Genomic DNA, 13,464 nt, shown 5'->3' on the forward strand with positions numbered 1-13,464 from the left:
AAAATATATGCCTCATTATTCAGTTATACATGAGATGTTTAGACACTTTTTGTGAAAAGTTACTCCCTCAATCACAATCAAACTTTATGCACATGCTAGAGTATGAGCCACATTGGCTCAATAGTTAGGGCTTTGAGCTGTCACTGTGAAGTACTATGGTTTGATAACCAGTTGTGGGTCAAAGTTTACCTAACCTAAGATCAATAGGTACCAGCTTATTTGAGAAGCAAAGGCAAAAAAAAAAAAAAAAAAAAAAAAAACTGATAATAGAAACTTCAGTTTAGTAGACAATACATTTTTGTTACTTACACAAAAGCGAAAAGTTGCTAAAAAATACAGACTTCTGCAAACTTTATTTTATTTTATTTATTATTTTAAACACAAATTAAATAAAATAAAAAAATAGTTGAATTTTCTTGAGCTTGACAAACTTAAATGTACTGACAATACTTAGATCTTTACAAAAATATAGTGGAAAATATTCTAATACGCAAAATTGGAAAATTTAAATATCGAGCAATCTCTATCAATCAAAGAAAAGTTGATTTTGGTTAGTTTTAAATCATTTCGAGAAGAGCAAGACAAGAAATTTTTGATCACATGGTTTTTGTTTAGCATCCTCAGAAATATAAAAAGAGGCATAAATCATTGTTGTGAAGAAGTATTTCCTGCCTAATGTAAACAAAAAATTTATAATGTATTCTATTTCATAGAAATAACAAACAATGCAACAGCATATTTTTTTTTTTTTTTTTTTTTGTATTTATAGTGCATTTAATTTAAAGCAAATTACAAATAATGTAGCAGTTTTTTTAAAAAATATTTCTTAACAAAAATGTGGACTACATTTTTCCTCATGTACCAAGACTGATTTATATGCTGGGAAAAAAGCTTTGATTCAGCAAATTGCTTTTATCCTAGTTAATTTTCAGAAATGATACAATTTAATAGTTTTAAATTAAATTTATGTAAAAAAAAATGCACAAAAGTACTTTTGTTCTTATGAATGTTCAAACCAATCTTATGAAAAACAAGTTTTTTAAAACTAGAAGAAATTTGTATAAAAAAAAACTTCCAGCACATCCCAATGTTGATGATGTATTACGATGTGAAGTGCATAAAAGCTCCATGTAATAGAATTTTTAAAATTGAGATTTTAAGTTTTCACACAATCTCACCATTCATCAGATTATTTCAAGTTCCCATATTGAACTAAAAGCATTATAAACATTCTATAAATGAAATGAATGAGTTGCCATCTTTAGAATGTTATTGCTTATTTTGGCTATTAATTTATTTAAACATCCAATATGTTTTTACGATACTTTTTTCCATACATTATTTTAAATAATGTGGGAAATAAGAAAAATAATGGTCAATGAAACACAGTTTTAAATAAATAAAACTCTTGAAAATTGGAAAGAAGGAGTAAACCCTATTTTACTTAGCATAGAAATAATAAATTGGAAATAGCAACCTCCCCTTTTTTTGTCAAACACGGAATCTGTACATAGTAATAAATTTAATTGCATATAAACATATGGGTAATAGAAATATAAACAATATACCTATCAATTTTTCCATTTGAATTTGCTGAAACGCATGCGAACTGGCTAAATTCCACATTTGCCATACTCGGTGCTTTTTGTAAGGCTTGTACAAGATTAGGACGGAACTCAGGATCAATACACCATAATGATCCTTTCCCAACATTCTAAAAATAGAAATTTAAGAATAATATAGATTAAGCAAAAAAGGCAAGACCAGAATTTATATTATCTTTAGATGAAATTTTTTTTTCTTTATTTCAGTTAGGAATAGTTATGAATTTGGATAGCACTTTACGCCAGGTTTACTTATTCATCAATAAAATTTTTTTTTCCTTAATATATTAAAAAATTATTTTGAACATATTTTTTTCTAAAAATTACACAAAAAAGAATTTTTTTACACAGTATATTTTATAACAGTATATTATAATTTTTACACAGTATATTATATAATAATTATATACATTTAAAGCAAAAAAGATTTTAAACCTCACTTTTTAAAAGCATCCCTTTTTCTTTTTCTTTATTTAATTTTAAAAATGTGAAATGAAACAAACTAACATTAACAATAGCATGAGTTAACTTACATCAAGGTATCAAATTCATCAAATAATAACTGTTTAGAATGAATGCTGTCAGTAATATACCCTGAATAACTTTTGATCTAATGATCAGATAATCAAGAACTATCTCTCTTATTGGTTCAAGAGGTGAACCTTAAATATGCAGCTTAGTTAGTGCTAACTATTAATTTACAAAATACTTTCTCTGAATAAACAAAACTTTTATTTATTTATTGCTTTTTTTTTAATTCTGGACCATTAAATATAGTGGGCAGTTGCAGTCTCAGATATATGAAATAATGTTAATTTCACTTCATGCTTATGCATTTTGCTATATCTTAGGACCATTTTAAGATAATTGAATACTCTTATTGTACACAGATATAAAACTTGTTTAGCCTAAATAAATTACATAATTTTTATTTTTTTAAAATTGAGTTGTAAGGCTGACAAAATATTTAAAAAATAACATTTTTGATTTATTCTATAAGCAGGGTTCATACAGAGATCAGAAGATGAAATCCAAGGAGCATCCAAGGAGTTCAAAAATTTTGTAAAACTTTGTGTAAAAGATAACTAGACAGTTTTTTTCTTAATTAAAAAAGCAGTTATTATAAGGAACTTGCAAAAATGTATATTTTGCATATTTTTTCCTAGCCCTTTTGATTGAGTAATTTTCAAATACTAGGAGGCTTCGCCCCCTGCTCGCTGGCGCTCACCAACCCCCGAAACTGCTTTCGCAGTTCATTTCGGATTGCTTCGCAATCCAATGTTCGCTTTGCTCGCTCATTGGATACGTTCTTAACGTCTAGTTTTTGTATACTTTTTTGAATACTGAAGTTCCGAAAACTTTTCACTGTAGAAAATTCTAAACCTGTACATTTCAATATTAATTTGAAATTGCAAACAGTTCACATATTTTTCTTAATCACACTATTCTAAATTTCAGTTGTTGAGAAAAGTAACTGTTGTAAGTTTTGTTTTAAAGTCTTTCCCACCAGAGGGCTAAAGCCATGTGTTGTATAACAATATGAAATATTAGTCTGCCACTGAACGCCGGTTCTAAAGCATCGGCTTCGATGAAGATAATTTTGTATTTTTAATTCTCTGAAGGGCGCCACCCTAATAATATGGAATTTGTAAAATAAATGTATAGATTTTTGATTATTGATGAAGGCCATCATTTTGTGTTTTCATCAGTGTTCAGAAGCAGAACAACTATAAGTTTTTTTATTTTATTACAAAAATATAAAATGTATAAAAAACAAAGAAAAGAGTAAGAAAATGAGTATAGTCATAGAAAAAGTTAAAATTATAATATAGTATTTGTCAGTTAAAATAAAACTTTTTGTTTAAGTCATTGCTAACAATTCAAATTTCTCCGAGGCAATTCTAAAGTATAAATTAAGGTAGTATTGTTAAGTTGAAATACAATATTTTTAGTTTTGATGTCAACAATACAATTCAATTTTTCACAAAAACGATTATTTTCATTGTTAAGTTCAATGTCAACAATTCAAATTTTTCTGAGGCAACTCTTAACCTTTAAATATTATTTTTTTTATGTACACATTTCTAAATGTCAGTATTCAACCACAAAACAACTTAAAGTCCTCAAATTTAGCATGAAGTTGTAAAATGTAATTAAAGTGGGTCATATCAATAATGAAAGTAGAAATAAAGTTAGTACTGTAAAATTAAAACAATATTTTTAATCAATGAGCCGAGTTCTTCAAGAAGCAGTTGAAGAAGTAGGTTGTTTATTTAAAACTTTTTGTAGAATATCTTTAAAAACACAGTTGTTAATTTGGGCATTTGGCGATACAACACTTTTAGAATTGAAGGATTTGTTACGTCAAGCGCTCAGGTATCATAATTTTGATCTAGCTGCGCTTCTATGTCATTTTGATTTATGTTGCTAAGTTAACTTTCAAAAAATTCTATGGCTGGCAACAGCATTTATATTTTTTAAGATGTTTATTTTTATTTCTTTTAGAATTCGTTATTTTTTTAGCGAAATGTTTTTTAACCTAACAGAATTCTTTGCCGACTGTTTTCTCTATGAATGAAGAAAATAAAGTAAATATTTAACTGTTGTGAAAAGAATCTTATTTAGTTGTACAAAGTACTTCAGCCAAAATTTGGGAGCCACGTAAGAGAATTATATATATTAGATCAGAAACACATCATTAAAAGGCAAAATGCTTTGGTGTTTTCAAAACAAAGCAAACGTTGCCACCGGCGGAAAAGAAATACAGCCAAAATTTGGGAGCCACGTAAGAGAATTATATATAATAGATTTCCTTAGTGAATGTAAATGAAATGTAACCTTAAAAAGATGTAAAATTTTTTATTAAAAGATGCAAAACCACAATAACTATAAATTAAACTTTAAAAGACAGATAAAATTATTACTTACCTGGCCTTTTTCCTTTTCCACTTTTCGAAAGCATTTACTTAAAGACAAATTGTGACGAACTGAGTTCTTCCAACCAGTAGGTGCATTTTGAAAATATGGAAAACGAGTAAGAATCCAATTATATATATCTTTGACAGGCAAAGCCTTATTTGCTGATTCTTCAATAGCCATGAAAATGAGGCAACTGAAAGAAAATGGAGGTTTTGAATTGGCATGAAGGGTTGGATTGTACGGTGCGTGGCCTGAAATTGCCTCACTCACATTCTGTTCACTACTTTCACTGCCATTTACAGTAACATGCTCAATTGTTTCATCCAAATAGTCACTTGATGGGCTGTCGCTTAGAACATCCTCACTTTCTATTCCATAGTTGCCTACCTGAAAATTTTTCAGGAGATTAGTGTCCTGTAACCATGCCAAACTAGTGAGTTCATCATCTTCACCAGTAGTCTCTTTTACAAGATTTGTCACAAACAAGCTGTTAGGATTAGAAGATTTCCCTATGGATAACAAGCCATTTGGAGTATGCTTAAAATTTGTTGTCATAGCAAGGATTGATTTATCTTCTTCAGCATGTTCTTCAACAGCCATTAGATATAAGTTTTTCTTTTTCTCCTTAAAATAAATATCAATACAATTATCAGCCAAACAGAAACAAGAAGGGGAAAAAAAGATACACAAATACAAAATCATATAAATAATATGTTGCGCATTATTTTCCAAAATAAATATCTCATCTTCTTCAAACGTCTTCTGTATAAAATAAGGGTCTTCCACAAGCTTCTCTGGAACGGACCAATGATGACTAGATAATATTTAAGCATTTTGCTGAAATATCTCATTCTGCTCAAAACAATCGTTGAATAAGAAAATGAGAAAGGCCTTCTGTTAGTGAATCGAAAACTATGTTATAATTATGTCTGTAATGGTATTCAATCTCTTGTTAAGTTTCCCCCCCCCCATTTCAGTACAGTAGACATGCTTAGCATTTCAATACAATTGTATTTTGTCTGTTTCACAGATAAAAACAAAAATTGATTTAAAAAAAATGATTATTCTATTCCAATTTTTAACAAAATACCAACATACTACATAAAGCTTAGTAATTTATACTAAACTAAAATTAACTGTCATCTCCTTTCTGCTAATGCATTTTTCTGACTATATTTTATCTTTTAGCTAATATTTCCTAAAAACCCTCTAGTACAAAATATTGAAGACCTCTAGCATAAATTACTAAGCTATACAGTTCTAGAGACAAGGCTATCAGACGATGGCGTAAATAACCCCCGCGGAGAGGAGGTCACATGAGGTTTGAGGGCACACAATCTAGAAATAATACATAATATAGGGGTGCGCAACCTGCGGCCTGAGAGCTCTCGTGGTTCAGCCGCCTGAGGCAGTTCCTGAACGTAAAAATAAATAAAATAAAAACTATTATAATTTGTTTTGGAAAATAAAAAATCGAAAATTGTTTGAATTTAAGTTTTGGACACGCCAAATCTAAATCAATGTAATTTTTTTTATCGCTTTCCTCGTTGGTTATCACAACAAATTTCCACAGTTTTGAAAATCCCAATATTTTTAATACAACAAAATTATGATTTGTAAATTTCGAATTTTAGTAATCACTTTTGTAACTCCATTTTTTTTATAGTTAATCCAAGGGACTTTTCGATCATACTTTGAAAGGCTATATTGTCGGTCAATATTATAACGATCTGCGAATTTCGAATCATGTAAATAGTTATTACTTTTGACAAGCTTTATTTATTTTATCTTACTTTATTATTTATTAATTTTATAGTAAATCCAAGCTATTTTCCCATCGTTATCATTAATAAGCATTTTTACATGGTTTTGAAAATCCCTATATTTTTAATATGCATTAATACCACACTCAAATCGTTTATTTCCAATGGGCGCTTTATTTGCACTGATTTCAGCTCAAATTTAAGAATTTTTTCTTTATAGTATTTTCAATAGTTATTGCTGCGCTTTTCCACAGGGTTTCAAAAATCCTGATATTTTTTATCTGGTGCTATAACGAGTTGCGAATCAGGCAATTTCACAATCTAAGTTTAATTTTCAATTTTTTTTTAAAAAATTTGATATGTTGAATGTATTATAACGTAATGTGAACCTTGAATGTGAGCTCTTAAACTGCTAACTGTTTTTGAACTTCGCTTCTAATTTTTTGTTGCGTAAAAAAGGATTTTAACTTTTTAATTGCAGAATTAAGGTAATAAAAAAAGAATTATAAATATTTAAAAGAACTTAATTTTATGCCCTGATATTTTAATAAAAATTATCGTATTTTCCATCAACATATTAAAATACATGGATATGAATTATAAAAAGATATTTTTTATTCACATTAGAAATCAAAAAATCTCTTAACTTTGAATATAAATATTGCAAGATAGTGAGTTATTTTGTCGTATTTTTAAGATTAATTTCATTTCAATGTGTTAAGTCAGTAAGTGTATACAATGCTCCAACCTTAATTTTTTTTAGATACTGCCTTACATTGCAATTAATTCCCTATTAATCCATTTTAAATACATAAATTAAAATAAAATAAAAGATTATAAATGTTCGTTTCATATTATATTTTAAAAATTTTGTGTTAAGTCTATGATAGGGCGAATTTTAAAATCTTGCAGGGGTGTGCACCTAAGTCTATGTATGCCACTGCTATCAAATGCTTTGAACATCACAGAAAAGAAGAAAGGATTTAAGATTAGGTAACTTACCAATATTAAAATATAGTAAGTTGCATCACTTTGGTTTTCCTTTCATAAATTATTTCTTCAAAAACTGGAATAAAAAATGAAGCATTAATAAATGAACAAGATATATGGTAGATAACTAATTAGGAAAACATGTGATCAAGTAACAAGGGATTAAAATAGTAACCAAGTAAATATTCCCATTCAATATTTTACCCCTAATCAGAAATACCTCTAAATCAGAAAATGCTCAAAACCGTGATGCACCTCACAGCATAAGTTACATCTAAGTCAAGATGAACATTTCAACAGCTGTTATTAATTCTTGATTCATTACATAGGAATTTATACATGATTTGATATTTATTTAATAGAGGTTCCTTCCTCTTTTTCTTTAGAAATTTCAGTTCGCAAAACAAAATTATTCATCAGCTAAAAAAATTGTATTAATTTAACTAGTGAGAGTTATTTGTTCATTTTATAACAAAACATCAGAACATTTGCAGTTATAAAAAATCTTGTGACAGAATCTTCGATAGTTAACTAACAGTGGTTCTTTTGTAATACGGATGACATAAGTGTTTCTCTAATAGGAGGGTCAAAACTTAATGATAATGAGACATAAGTTGTTTTTAAATTTTTGTAATGTAGCAATACTATTTTTCTGTATTAAAATTAGTAATTAGTAATAAGTAATTAAAATTAGTAATAAGTAATTTTTCCTGATCGCAAGAAAAATAGAAGTACAATAGGATTAATATCCTACTCAATTAGGATATTAATAAAGTTATAAAGAGGAAAAGTAAAAATTACTATTTACAGAAGATTGTAATTTATGGGATATCACTTGCAATTATTTAATTTCAAATAAGGCTTTAGACAGTATATTTTTCGATAGATCAAGTCGGATCTCCATCCTGATTATTACAATCTTTACTATTTAAACAAAATCTACAATTCAATTAAAAAAACATTATAATTACCATGCAACTTAACTGTACAGTTTCATTTGGTGCATTTATACTCCTTGTTAACTGAAAGCTAAAAGGGACTTAAAAATCTTTTACTATTATCAATATAGTAAATCAATGTTTTTTTCTCTCCCTTGCTTAGTAAATGTCTCAGATAGAGGTGTGTAAAAAGGAGGTCAAGGGGCAAGAGCCTCAAGCTTTCAGACAAGGGGCAGTTAATAGACAGCTAAGAAAAAATTAAGATTCCAAAAAAATTTACTATCATAAAAATTGTAATTTTGATTCCCCCCCCCCTCAAATAGCAAAGATGTAAACAAGAAATAACTTCAAATAAGTGACAGCCAAATTTGAAATAAAAAAAAAAATTGTTGAGTTATTGTAAATTATAAAATAACTGCTCAGCAATGAAAGAAACCAGTCTGTACTTAGCAATTTTCTTTTCCCTTGCATTTGTTTCCAATAATTATAGACAAGTTTACCTACTATGATCAGAGTCGGATTATACCTTTCGTAGGCCCTAGGCATAGCCGTTTTTGGGCCCTCCCCTCCTTTCCTCTTTTCAAAATATATGCTAAAATTTTCTTGAATATTTTTTTCTTTACATTTTTATTAATATGGATTTTAATTTACAAATTTGTTTATCGAACTTTTTGCGTAGTTTGGAATTCGACAACACAACATAATACAAGATTTCGTTGAATCCAAAAATCGCAAAAAAGTAATATATTTGATCATAAGATTCTGCAAAATAATTTATTACCGAAAAATATTATATTTTTACTTGTATCTTCATAATTTTGTGCAAAATACACTTGTTGTTCTTAAAGCTAAATTATTTTTGTCAACAAATTTTTTTCTCCTAAGTTTTTTGTAGGCCCCTGAATTTCGTAGGCCCTAGGCACATGCCTAGTGTGCCTATACGTTAATCCGGCCCTGACTATGATGGGAAGAAAATATAATAAAAAAGTTATCTTATATAGCAGGCAGGATACTTGCTACTCTAAATATATAATTTATTCAGTAATATTCTAAATCTATAACTGTTTCTTATATAAAGTAAAACTTTTAATATCAGGTAAATACCTACTCAGGTCATAAAAAATATTTTATGTTGAATATAAAATAATTTGAAACAAATTTAACAATGCAGTTTTAGGTATCAAAATATTAAAGAGATAGACCACAATCTTAATAAAATATAAAATAATTTTTACCATTACAATAATTTCTGCTTTAATTTACATAAAATAAATTTAAAATATGAAATTAGATTTTTAATTAATTAGGTTTCTATTGGTTCCTTCCAAATCTCTGAATTTTTTTCAGGGAAAACAAACAAAAGAACCAACCCCAGACATCCACATACCACATAAGCCTGGGTTGAAAAATAAAAATTTATGTTTTTTTTTTCCCTCGGTCAAAACCCATAACTGTATATTTTGCTGAATGAAATACATCTGCAAAGAATGGAAAGATAATTTATTTTTACTTGCCAAGAATAAACTTTTGTAGATACTTGGTGAGTAAACTGGATTTTAAAATTATCTAAGTTTTTAAAATAGTTTTTTAAAATTTTTCCATATACAGTCAAACCCCGCTATAGTGAACACGGGTTATAGTGAACTTCCGGATATAGTGAACGAAATGCTCGGTCCCGTGCCTTGCTATACACGTATAATGTTATTTTTAGTGGATATAGTGAACCAAAAAAGTGAGGAAGTTGGATATAATGAACTTTTTTCTGTCTTCGACTGATTCCCCCCCCCCCCATTTTCTTTGTAATAATTTAGAAATTTCTACTTCAAAATAAATACATATACCGATTTTTAAAACCATCTATAGAAACTACTTTTATGTACTCGAATGGCTGGTTAGACAGGTTTAAAAAGCGGAATAACAGAAATTCAGGAAAAATTATCTGAGAGTCGGGAAGTGTTTCCATATCTGATGTTGAAGATTGCTCATCAGCTAAAGATTACTAATTTTTATTTGTGCACAAGACGAAGAGTGATGAAAAATAACACATTTTTCGCTACTACATAATATTTTTCAGTCATTTATATGAATATAATGTAATAAAAGGGAGGAGTTTGGAAACCATTAGTGAAATTACCTGTGTAACGGATATAGTGAACTCCCGGTTATAGTGAACCGAAATTTTTGTCCCTTGAAGGTTCACTATAGCGGGGTTTGACTGTATTACAATTATACTTAAAAACATATGAATTAGTTGAAAAATTATAACAAAATTAAACTCTTGACAGGTTTTTTAAAGGTAATTCTTTTTTAAAATTTTTTTTATGAAAGGAGAAATCTGTGATTAATGATAAATAATTACTTTTCCTTTATTCAAATTGACATCAATATAAAATGCATTTTTTTCCTACTAGAAGACTCGACAGCTCTCTGTTTAGAGACTTAGTTAAAGGGTGCAAATAAGATATTTGAAACACGAAGTAAATTAATCTGATATGCGAAATGAAACCAAGAATTAACAATGATATATCCGCACACACTTTTGGCAGCTTTAGCATTACATCAATATTGGTAAAAATACAACAATTTTTCCACAGCATACAGCAAAGCAGACCACTTTGTTGACATCAGGGTTGGCAAGATTTTGCCGCAGGTGGAAAAAACCATGGTAAATACCGGTAAAAACCGTCCTGGCAAAAACAGGTTTTTGCCAAGCAAATTGGTAAAAAGTGGCAAAAACCTATATTTTCCAAGATGAGAGGACAAAAACACATTTTTGATACAAAATTATTCCTAAAATTGAAATATATTTTATGAATATAAATAGTTACAAAAAAATTAACAAAATTATTATTCCATAATTAAATGATAATGTAATAATATATCATTTTAGTAGTTTAAAACATTATTGATTGGAAAATTTGTGATTATTCTCTTTTTTCCAGTGAAATGAACTTATTTTAAATTAATATAACTATAATTTAAAGCATAAAATATCTTATCAACATGTGTAGTTAATTATTGTACAAATAATAATTTTTTATAATAAATAATAATATTATACAAATAATAATATTATACAAATAATAATATTTATTTGTAAAAAAACATATTTTAGGATTCTAATATGAAAGGAGATCAAAAACTTTCAATCTTTTAAAAATTATTACCCTTATATTAATTATTAATATGTTAAAAATAATTTTTTCATGTAATGTATCAAAATTATTATTCCTTATGATTGATTTAAATTTGTTTCAATTATTTTGTAATAATATTTAATCAGCAATTTAGATAATTTGGTTTTTGCTGGTTTTTACCAGTTTTTGCCACTGTCCTGGCTAAAAACCCTTTTTGCCGGCAAAAACTCCAACCCTGGTTGACATTATAAGTTGTTGTTGTTGCTAATTCCCATCTGGTCTGACGGGGTCAGACCAGATCAATGAATCCGTTGATATTCAGAAAATCCGAAACCAGAATGGGAGAGGAATGAATGTCATTCCAGTCCAGCCCTAAACAGTTCAAGATGTGCTCAGGTGATGCCTGGTTTTGTTGGCATTTAGGGCAAAGAGGAAAGACTTTTTGATTTGCAGAAAATGTGAGACATTTCAGGTGTCCACTGGCCAGTCGGGATAAGCAGGTGTTGGTTCGCCTGTCACCAGGGAGAGATAAATAGAGTCCTGGTCTTTTTGCTTTATACCAGTAGTGAATAGGTGGAAGCAGCCACTTTTGTTTGTTCTGGGCCTTTTGCCTTGCAAACAGTTCAAGGTATGTAAGCTCTGAGGTGGAGGGGACTGGATGGTCTAGTCCCTTCTTTGCAAGAGTGTCAGCCAACTCGTTGCCGTGGATATCGACGTGGGACGGGATCCATTGAAAGTGGACCTCATGCTGTTGGGAAATGAGCTTTACTTTTTGTAAAATCGAAAAACTGGTTTTATCTCCAATGAGGGCCTTACCTTACGGTGCTCCGGTCTTTGGACAACAGAAGCTGCATACCCCCTCCCATGAATCAGTTGACATTATAAGTAATATGTATCTACGTAGATTTTGAATTACAAATTTTAAGGATCACATTTATGACGCCACAATGAAAAACAAAATTGTAAATTTCTCGTAAACTGTTCTATAGGTGAATTAGATCACCTATAATGGAATCACAATCAGAGATGAGATTGGCCAGAAGGCAAAAAAGCTGCATTTCCATGCGAGTAAATTTTAAGCATGTGCAATCATTTAATAATAAATTCCAGACAATTTAAGATAATAAATAACTATGTGTTGACATAAATTGTGTACAAATTTATTAATATATGAATGATTTTAATGATACCTAACATTTAATAAAAAATAAAATTACCAATTGAAAAAATAAAGCTAAAAATTATATTTTTCTTCAGTTCACATAAAGGAGACAATTATTACTAGAGAAACTGCTTGGTTCAGCAAATTAAAACTATTGAGAACATACATTAACAATACTTTTCTTTTAATAAATACTGTTACATGATTTATAACAAATATATCAGTAACATGACTCTTTAAAATTATTTAGAAAACAAAAGAATCTTTTACAATTAGAATCACTATGTTCATATTATAATCTAATCTAGCTAGAGCCCTGTGTAACATGTCAATAACTGCGAAGTAGAAACATATAGTAACTCCTTAACATAGAAAAATTACATGATAATCAGCAGCTGTTTAGATAATTATTTTTCATCTGATAAGAATTTCGCATTTCATGGCATAAATAACAGCAGCATTATTTTTTAAATTTTTGGTGCTGAGTTTATCAACTCTTTTTCCAAAATATATTTAATCACTTTTTAAGTGATTGCCTTGGTTTGCTATATAATTTTTTTTTATTTTTGTTTAATTTTCTGCCAAAGCTTCATGTTTTACAAAACAAGCAAGCAAATCCTTTAAAAAGGTCAAATTGCTCGCATTGCAGCTTGTGAATGAGGGGAAACAGACGACATTACGACATTAATTAAGTCGTTAGCCCATCTTCTTTCTTTACCTGCCTATGTCACATTCTTCTTTGCAAGCACAGAATGTAAGTTTTGAATATGCCTATTTATACTAATAATTGTCGATAGAAAATCAGTAACATTTATAGTAACTAATTAAAGAAAAAATTACTTCTTACGAGAATCGCGATAATTGATTTTAAAATCGCGCGACTATGAATCACGATAATGGATTTTGAAATCAAGAGCATACGAAACTCGATTTCAAAAAATGAGAAAACAA

At 28.7% G+C, this 13,464-nt stretch overlaps 1 protein-coding gene across 8 annotated transcripts in view; it reads right to left on the minus strand.

The window, feature by feature from the left end:
- Positions 1-13,464, minus strand: part of LOC107446463 (forkhead box protein N2) — a 52,450-nt gene that overhangs the window by 14,339 nt on the left and 24,647 nt on the right. For all 8 annotated transcript variants that reach the window (XM_016061133.3, XM_071183513.1, XM_016061131.3 and 5 more), the window contains 3 exons: positions 7,289-7,352; positions 4,533-5,147; positions 1,569-1,714 (listed from right to left, as the gene is read on the minus strand). In XM_016061133.3, the coding sequence (XP_015916619.1) occupies positions 1,569-1,714; positions 4,533-5,123 (737 nt within the window). In that variant the 5' untranslated portion in view covers positions 5,124-5,147; positions 7,289-7,352. The remainder of the gene's footprint in view (positions 1-1,568; positions 1,715-4,532; positions 5,148-7,288; positions 7,353-13,464) is intronic.

This window comes from Parasteatoda tepidariorum, chromosome 7 (assembly GCF_982258835.1).
Source record: "Parasteatoda tepidariorum strain Cologne lab strain chromosome 7, Ptep-v5.0, whole genome shotgun sequence".
Taxonomy (NCBI): Eukaryota; Metazoa; Arthropoda; class Arachnida; order Araneae; family Theridiidae; genus Parasteatoda; species Parasteatoda tepidariorum.